Here is a 9,116-nt window from a genome sequence, read left to right as displayed (position 1 = left end):
GCCACCAACGATGTTTAGCTAGCGCCCAGTGATTTATCATGAGGATGCTGGAACAGTTCGGAAGTATTCGTTGATTCGTGAGCAGGTGATCCTCGAGTGCACGAACAAGGATTGCATTAGCTGAGTGTCGGAGGCCTGGACGGTGGGGGGGAGGCGTGCTCTAAACAGAGCAATGAATTCGCGGAGCCTGCGGTCCCCGAGTTCTTCGACAAGGAGGTCAACGACGCGGAACTGTATGGTCCGTCGAAACTGTTTCGTTCCACTTTCGAGCCAGTGTTGGACTCCCCTTTTGAGCCAGCGTGCGGCAAAGCAGAGGAGCGCCACTTGTCGTCGGCAGGCTTGTGATTCGGGCAGTGGCCCGAAGTCATGGGGAAAGATATTCGAGTGCAAGTTAGTGGAAGATGTCCAGCCGCTATTGCGGACAGAAAGCCACAACCTGACACGGCAGTTCAGTGGATCTCGGGCCAGCACGGAGCGCAGAATATTGGCGAGGAAGCACTGACGCGAGACGTGGGCTGGCCGCGGGATCACTCGCTCGACTTCATCCACCAAGTCGATTATTTTAGGCATGCCTAACTCCTCTTGCATCACACCTGCTAAGTGCAGCCATCGCCACCCGCAACGGCTGAAGTCTGACTTGTTTTTGCGACAACATTCTTTCAACGCCGCAACGTTCTTAATCCCACTCACCGCATACTCAGCTACCACTCGCTTCCCTTCCTCCGACATCATCCCTTCCCGATGCATCCACTCCTTTCCGTACAGCTGTGCCGCCCTTTGGTCGGCTTTGACGCATTCCTGTATCGCAGTCCCCACAAAAGCTTTCAAGGCAGAGTCAGCACCCGCGTCCCAACTAGAAGAGCCCGCTGACTGGCCTTGTTGATCTGTCACGGTTGCAAACGGTTCCCAGTCCACCTCCAACGCTTCCAACGTACCGGATTCTGGATTCTGCTCATTCGTTAGGTACCGGTCCAGGTCCACATCATAGTGACCTTTCATATCAAATGCGTCCTCCTCCTGCTGTGACTGCACTTCTGAAGGCGGGGCCAGTACTTGAACCACAGGAGACTGTTGGAGTAAAACCGGTCCCGCTCTTTGGTACCGCTGGTTCACCGTGGCATCAGGTCCTTTTTCTCTGTGGTTCATCATCAGATACCCGCACCATTGCAGACTCGTGTCATCCATCACATCGGACGCTCCCGCATTCGCTATTTCTGGCGCGTGTGAGTGCATTCCCGTCACCTGATCTTGTACCGCCATACTCCCGTCACCTGACCTTGTACGGTTCCAGGCAAGAATGGACTCCCGTCTTTCGTCTCCATTGTCTACCTCGAGGTGTTCCGTGGGCGATGCTGCTACTTGCGTCTGATTCATCATAAATTGATTCACATTCAAGTCATTCATGATGTGGGTTACTCCCTGTTGATTTGCCCCGGTCATAAGCGGTTCCCAGTCCACCTCCAACGCTTCCAACGTACCGGATTCTGGATCCTGCTCATTTACTAGGTACCGGTCCAGGTCCACATCATAGTGACCTATTATCATATTGGGTGCTTCCTCCTCCTGTTGTAACTGTAGCTGTGGCGGGGCCAGTACTTGACACTGTACCCACGACGCATTGTATGCTTCTCCATACGTCTGTTTCATTCCAGACAAACATCTAACCCCATCCGACTCGTAGTCCGCGTCCCTGCCGTCATTTGGTGCCTGTCCCACTAGAGTAAATATGGCCAGTCTCAACACACAACGCTCCCTCCAATGTAGGTTACTTTTCCACGAGCGCATCCGCGGCCTTTTTTTTTTTAAAAAAACAACCGTAGGATTTGAACCCGTGACCTGTCGACATCGACGAGGTGCTTTCCTCTATCACGGCTCCCGCATTCTGTTGATTCGTCATATCTGGGCCGTCTGACTCCATTGCAGGGTTGTAGACGGGGCCATCCATCTGTGGACCAGTGCCTGATACCAGTTTGATCCTGTACCTTTAGCGGGTCTCCAAGCAAAACCGGCCCCAGTACTTCGTACCGCTGTCCCTCCGTCGTGGTATCTGCCCGCTCCGTGCCCGTCAGAGATCAGAGACGGTTCCGCACCATGTACTCCATCCCTCATTTCAGACGGGGATATTTATGGGACTGAGAGATCAACATGGGCACCCACACTCACGTTCCTGTAGTTCGTAGGACCGTGTCCGCCCAGATCACACGAACACAGCCACCCGCAGTGTTGCTCCCTGTGCCGAACACCCCGGCATATCGCCTTCACCCGCGACGTCCATTTTAAAGATCGCGTGTTCGCTCAAATCAATTTAAATAAAATAAAGGCTCTCTCGTAGTGCACTGACACCGGCAGAGCCAGACCACAGCGATCAATGCGAACATGAACAACAATCGGCAATACGAGCAACAATCACTCACCCCATGTTTTCAGTTACAGCGCAAGTCGGATTACTTGTGATGTTCGAGGCGGTCGTTGGGATCGCGCTCGTGCCCCACAGGAAGCCTCCTCCCCCCCAAAGAACTCGTCGCTAAGGGGAGTTCGTCAAGAGAAGTTCGTCAAGGGGAGTTTTCATAGCCATTTTGGTTGTAGGTCCCCGGTCGGGCGTTGTGGGAAGGTGCCGCTTCTGGGGCGGTTGAGTGGGCGGAAGCTGGAACTGTTTGCAGAACTCGTTGGCTCGTCGGTGTTTGAGGTCGGCGTGCTTAAGCACGCAGTCCATTAAGGCGGTGTCGGAGATGTTGGCAGCCGGGGGGAGTCGCGCTCTGAACAGCGCAATGAGCTTGCCGAACGTGTCGTCCCCGAGTAGTTGGCGACTGAAGTGGGCAACGGAGCTGAAGACCGAGGACTGCCACAGCCTGCATCTGGGGACGCTATGCCCTCGACGGGACTGTCCGAAGTGTTGGGACCCCTTCTTGAGCCAGTGTGCGGTCCAGCAAACCATGATCAGTCGTTGTCGGTGGGCTTGCGATTCGGGCAGTGGGCCGAAGTCGTGCGGGAAGATGTCGCAGTGCAGGGTGACGGGGGATGTCCAGCCGTTGTCACCGGGACCGAGCCGCTTCTTGATGTGATAGTCCAGGACCTGACCGGCGCCAGGCAAGCGCAGAACACTCGCGAGAAACCAGAGCGGTGAGACGTGCTCTGGGCGCGGGACCCCTCGCTCTACCACGGCCAATAAGCCGTCAACCTCAGAGGGGCCCAACTGGTCTTTAATGACTCCAGCCAGATGCAGCCATCGCCAACCACAGTGGCGGAAGCCGAGTGTTTTTCTCAGGTGACATGCTTTCAGCTTGTCCATCGTCACCCCCCTCATCCACCTCGCTGCGAACTTGGCTACCTCGCACTTCCCTTCCTCCGACATGATCCCTTCCCGATCCATCCACTCCTTTCCGTACCGCTCCGCCGCCTTCTGCTCTGCTTCGACGCATTCCTGTATCACAGTCCCCACGAAAGACCTCAACGCGGCGTCGGCGGCCGCGTCCCAGTTTGAAGTCAATTCGGAGCGGCGTGACGGAAGCGCCGGCCCGCCCTGTTCCCTTCTCGGCCTTCCGGGCACCATATTTGGCACCCAGCTCAGCAGCCAACACGCGCGCTGAGAGGCCGTTAACTTGAGCCCCGAGGGAGGCGGATTGCGAACCATCCAAGTCTCGATCTCTTCGTCGAACCTCTTCGGCCCCAGCCTGCCGCGTAGAGACGAAACTAAAGACGCTCGATGAAGCGGGTTTACTGCGGCCGGCTCCCCAGACCGGAACGCCGCAGCCGCTTGGTGCAACCAGAACTGGAGTTTCGAAGCGGTTGTTACCAACTCCATTGCCTCCTTGCCTTGCGGCAGTCGTGGCAACTCGTCCGGAATGGTGTCTCTGTATAGCAATGCATTAGAACTCCAGGCAGGCAGCGTCTTTAACAACTCCAAGTTGCGGGGGTCCGATACTTTAAGTGCGTGCATCGTGCACGCGAGGAACCAGGCGTCGCCGACGCCAGGGGGCCTCCTTACCATTAGCTGTGCCACATCGACCAACGCGCCAAACTGGCTTCTCGCCGCCTGTGGGCGACCGAGCGGCCGAGTTTTGGAGTCAACGAACGATTGCTTGGAGAGTCTCTCTCGTAAAAAGAGCGCCAGATTGAGTGCCCGCCACGCACAGGTCTCGAACGAAATGTTCACATTCTGCTTCCTCGGTGCCCCTCTGAAGCAGTGGATCACGTATTTTTGTAACTCGTTTGCCTCGGTTTCAGAAAACGATTGCAGAGGAGTTTCCTCTTGTGCTAGACAGTCACTCAAAACGCGTGCGGTCAGCCCCTGCAGGACATCACGCCGGTAGACTGCATCCTCTCCGACACAAGGCTGCCCGGCGACAGTTTGGCCGGGTGATTCCGCCGGTTGTCCGGCCAGAACCGGTTCCGGTCTTTCGCAGCGCTGGTCCACCGTGGAATCTGTTCCTGCTTCGGTGTGGTCCATCAGATACCGGTCCCAGTCCTGATCTAACGCACCGGAAGCCCCCGGATTCTGATCATTTATCAACCACCCGTCCAATTCCACGTTATGGTGACCCATTACATCGAATGCTTCCTCCTCCTGCTGTGACTGCACTTCTGACTGCAGGGCCAATACTTCTGTAGACAACTGCCCGCCACCTCCTTGACCCTGTACCTGCGCCGATTGCCCCACCGCAGTCGGTCCCAGTTCTTCATACCCCTGGTCCACCGGGCCCTCTCCCGTGTGATATTCCCACACCAAATCCATAATACTCGATGCTCCTGGATTGTTCGTCAAATACCGATTCAGTTCCATAGTCAAGTCATCTATCACACTAGAGTCCTGCTGATGCTGATTCAACGCATGTAACTGTCCTGGTATCTGTCCGGCTAGTCCCCGTGTCAGATCTTCCGTAGGATTTGGTCCTGCACTCATGTACCGGTTCTGTGAAGTCATCTGATACCGGTCCTGCGACGGAAGCTCCCCCCATGTTTCGTACCGTCGGTCTACCGTAGTGGTTTCAGCTCGCGAGATTCCCCCCCAAGTCGCATATCCTGTATTGCGTTCTGCGCCCTGGAGCGGCACATTCCCCTGGTCGTTTGCGAGAGGTATCACGCTCGGCGAAAACACGGCAATACGCAAAGTCACCTCGTGTCTTGCGCTCCGATTACACCATGCCTGTCGCATGTGTATCTTGTTGCCCTGAGCGGGATAAATAATTCCCCCCGTTCCTGAGGTGCCGCGAGACCAGCACCCCGCGCAAAGAAGGCACTACCAAAAATCCTCCCCAGCCTGCGCGGGTTCTCCGGCCTGCACGGGTCCCTGTGACGGGAGTCCCAAGGTCTCCGAAGGCTCACCTCCGCGAACGCCTGGGCCTAGACCCCGACACGGCAGCAAGCTTTTGACGCCATTCGCTCGACGCTCTCTGTGGAAGCGGTTCAGGCCCACGGGGACTTCTCCCGTCCGTTCGTTGTGGACTGGGGTGCGTACTGTCGCAGGTTGACACTGCTGGCAACGAGCGCGTCGTGGCGCGGGAATCGCGGAGGTTCACCACGCCCGAGCGCAAGTGGCATCTCAGGGAAAGGGAGGCGATTGCTGTAGTATGAACCTTGGAAAAGTTCCGCCCATTCGCCCTTGCGCTTCCGGCGGCTTCGTGGTTCGCACTCCTCCTTCCGGTGGCTCCTCGACGCGAAGTCCGTCCGGCTGCAACGGTGGGCGCTCCGCCTCAGCGAGCATGGCTCTTCCCCACCGGTCTGGCGTGACGCACGGTAACGCGGACGCGTTCACTCCCATGTTCGCTGACTCTTCCTGTTTGCGCGTTCGTCGCGTTGTGGTGCATATCTTGCCGCAGGTGCCCCGCATTAAAGCTGCCCAGAGCTCTTGTCCCGCTTGAGACCAGAAAAATAGATCACGGTATCCAAGCATGCGTAAGAAGAGGCCGCAGAGCATTTGACTCTGGCCGGGGGGGGCACTTACTACAGTACGGTATCTCGTCTGCCAGTCGGTATTTCTTGACACACACCCGCCGACACTTCGAACAACCTCGGGTAAAACCACTCACAGCTGCCAAGCCGTTCCACGCTGGCCGTCTATCCCTCACACGCAACCCTGCACCGATCACTCGTTACGGAAACACTCTTCTCTCCACGGCACACCAGTCACTTACTATACCGACGCACCTGTGACAATTGTGGACATCCAGCATATCGTCGCTTAGGACTTCAACCAACCATAGATCAGTGGAGTGTCGTCATCTCGAACTCATCATAACCATGGGTCAGTCACATGCTCCTTCCTAGTCGTCAGTCCTGCTACTGCTCCGCTCTTCTGGTAGTCGTCTGCCACTCGGGTGTCATCTTCACAAGCGTACGACCACCATGGCCCAGCCTCCTATCAGCGGTCCATTCGCTTGTCTACGGTGGACGAGTCACCTGCCCTTGTTTCGTTTTTCAGTAGCCGTGGGCCACTGGAGTGACAGCAACGAGTACCCTTCCCAAACGACACTTACTCCTTTACCAACACTGGGCCTGACAACGGCCACGATTCGCTCCCCTACAGACCTTCTGCCGCTCAGGTGCCATCAACCCGCGCTCTCACCAACCGTGGGCCAGTCGTCGTACATCTGGCTTCGGCCAACACGTACGTGTCATTGCTAGGGTAGCAACCCTCCATCTTCTCACGCCTCCGCACGCCCTCAAAGCCAGGGATCACTGCGGAATTAGGGGGGGGGGGAGACAAGGCAAGATCTTTGTTATGTCCACACACTTTTTTGTGCGCACACACTTTTTAGATAGAGCTTCACGGGAGGACTGGTGACCGTGCGCCGTCACTGGTCAAACGCTCATCGACGGTTGGGTACAAAAACCCAAATCACTCCGACTCTCTAGGCTACATACACCTTCCGGTTTTTTCCTCTCCTAAGCCGCCCCACTCCGGACACGGAGTTGAACCATCGGTAACCCCGGAGTTGGACTTGTCAATATTGTCGGACACGATAGCTGGAGTCGCGCTGGAAGCCTCCTTCTCATCGCCGGGAAGAGTTCGTCAGGGGCAGTTCATAGCCATTTTGTTTGTAGGCCCCAGGTCGGGCGTTGTGGGAAGGTGCCGCTTCTGGGGCGGTTGAGTGGGCGGAAGCTGGAACTGTTTGCAGAACTCGTCGACTCGTTCTTTTCTGAGTTCGGCGTACCTAAGTAGGCAGTCCATTAAGACGGTGTCGGAGAGATGGGCAGCTGGAGGGAGGCGCGCTCTAAACAGCGCAATGAGTTTGGCGAACGTGCCGTCCCCGAGTACTCGACGGGCAAGGCGGGTGACGCAGCCGAAGACCGAAGACTGCCAGAGCTTGTGTGCGGGGACCTTACGTCCGCGACGGGATTGTCCGAAGTGCTGAGCTCCCTTTTTGAGCCAGTGTGCGACCCAGCAAAGGGCCGCCAGCTGTTGTCGGGAAGCTTGCGATTCGGGCAGTGGACCGAAGTCGCCAGGGAACACATCGCGGTGCAGGGCGACGGAGGAGGTCCACCCGTTGTCGCCGGTGCCAAGGCGCTTCTTGATCTGTTTGTCCAGGGCCAGACTGGCGCCGGGCATGCGGATCACACTCGCGAGAAACCAGAGCGGTGAGACTTGTTCTGGGCGCGGGACCCCTCGCTCTACCACGGCTACTAAGCCGTCAACTTCAGAGGGGCCCAACTGGTCTTTAATGACGCCAGCCAGATGCAACCACCGCCAACCACAGTGGCGGAAGCCGTTCTTTTTTACGGAGTGGCATGCTTGCACTTTGTCTACCTTCAGTCTCCTCATCCAATCGGCCGCAAATTCGGCTACTTCGCATTTCCCTTCCGCGGACAAGATCCCTTCCCGGTCCATCCACTCTTTCCCGTAACGGCTTGCCGTTCTCTGCTCCTCGTCCACGTAACTCTGTGCCACAGTCGCCACGAACGCCCTCAAGGCGGAGTCTGCGTGATGGTCCCAGCAAGACGAGCTCGGCCGGCGGCCCGCCGCTTTGCTTGCGGCTTCCACCTTCCTGGCGGAGTTCATCACCGAGCGCGACTCGGTATTTGCCCAGCTGAGTAACCACATCGCGTACTGGGAGATCGTCTTGATTTTTGGGGGACCCGGAATGCGAGCCATCCAAGTCTTGATCTCTTCATCAAATCTGTTCCGACCCACTGCGGTGCGTGACGACGAGACAGTAGCCTGGCGCTGAAACGGGTTTACTGCGGCCGGCTCCCCAGAGCGGAACGCCGCAGCCGCTTGGTGCAACCAGAACTGGAGTTTGGAAGCGGTTGCTACCAACCTAATTGCCTCCTTGCCTTGCGGCAGTCGTGGCAGGTCATCCGGAATGGTGTCTCTGTACAGTAACGCAGTAGACCTCCAGGCAGGCAACGTCTTCAAGTTGCGGGAGTCCGCCATTTTCAACGCGCGCATCGTGCACGCTAGGAACCAGACGTCGCCGACGCCAAGGGGCCTTTTTACAATTTGCTCGGCCCCATCGATCAACGCGCCAAACTCGCTTCTCGCCACCTGTGAGGGGCCGACTGACTGAGTGCTGGTGTCAATTAACGATTGCTTGGAGAGTCTCTCTCGCAAAAAGAGCGCCAGATTCAGTGCCCGCCAAGCACAGGTCTCGAACGAAATGTTCACATTCTGCTTCCTCCGTCCCCCTCGGAAGCAGTGGATCACGTATTTTAGTAACTCGTTTGCCTCGGTTTCAGAAAACGATTGCAGAGGAGCTTCCTCTTCTGCTAGACAGTCACTCAAAACGCGTGCGGTCAGCCCCTGCAGGACATCCGGCCGATAGACTGCATCCTCTCCGACACAAGGCTGCCTGACACCAGGTTGACGGGGTGACTCCGTCGGTTGTTCGGCCAGAACCGGTTCCGGTCTTTCGCAGCGCTGGTCCACGGTCGAATTTGTTTCTGCTTCCGTGTGGTCCGTCAGAAACAGTTCCCAGTCCTGATCGAACGCATCCAGCGAACCGGAAGCCCCCGGATTCTGATCATTTATCAACCACCCGTCCAATTCCACGTCATAGTGACCCATTACATCGAATGCTTCCTCCTCCTGCTGTGACTGCACTTCTGCCTGCAGGGCTAATACTTCTGCAGACAACTGCCCGCCGCCTCCTTGACCCTGTACCTGCGCCGATTGCCCCACC

At 57.0% G+C, this 9,116-nt stretch overlaps 3 protein-coding genes across 3 annotated transcripts; all 3 read right to left on the bottom strand.

Annotated features, from left to right (window-relative positions):
* Positions 1–36: 36 nt before the first annotated feature.
* On the bottom strand, positions 37–1,785 carry GNI_047690 (hypothetical protein; the record flags this gene model as incomplete). The annotated part of the gene is made up of 1 exon (XM_011131329.1): positions 37–1,785. One exon carries the CDS (start codon positions 1,783–1,785, stop codon positions 37–39), a length of 1,749 nt encoding a protein of 582 aa, XP_011129631.1.
* A 739-nt stretch (positions 1,786–2,524) lies between these two features.
* GNI_047680 (hypothetical protein) lies at positions 2,525–5,152 on the bottom strand (the record flags this gene model as incomplete). Its single annotated transcript, XM_011131328.1, has 1 exon — positions 2,525–5,152. The coding sequence occupies one exon, from the start codon at positions 5,150–5,152 to the stop codon at positions 2,525–2,527; it is 2,628 nt and encodes an 875-aa protein (XP_011129630.1).
* A 1,857-nt stretch (positions 5,153–7,009) lies between these two features.
* On the bottom strand, positions 7,010–9,001 carry GNI_047670 (hypothetical protein; the record flags this gene model as incomplete). The annotated part of the gene is made up of 1 exon (XM_011131327.1): positions 7,010–9,001. One exon carries the CDS (start codon positions 8,999–9,001, stop codon positions 7,010–7,012), a length of 1,992 nt encoding a protein of 663 aa, XP_011129629.1.
* Between the last annotated feature and the right edge of the window lie 115 nt (positions 9,002–9,116).

The sequence above is a fragment of the Gregarina niphandrodes genome, assembly GCF_000223845.1.
Source record: "Gregarina niphandrodes unplaced genomic scaffold scaffold00006, whole genome shotgun sequence".
Taxonomy (NCBI): domain Eukaryota; phylum Apicomplexa; class Conoidasida; order Eugregarinorida; family Gregarinidae; genus Gregarina; species Gregarina niphandrodes.
Note: the sequence above shows the minus strand (reverse complement) of the source record. Positions and strands in the feature narration are given on the sequence as shown.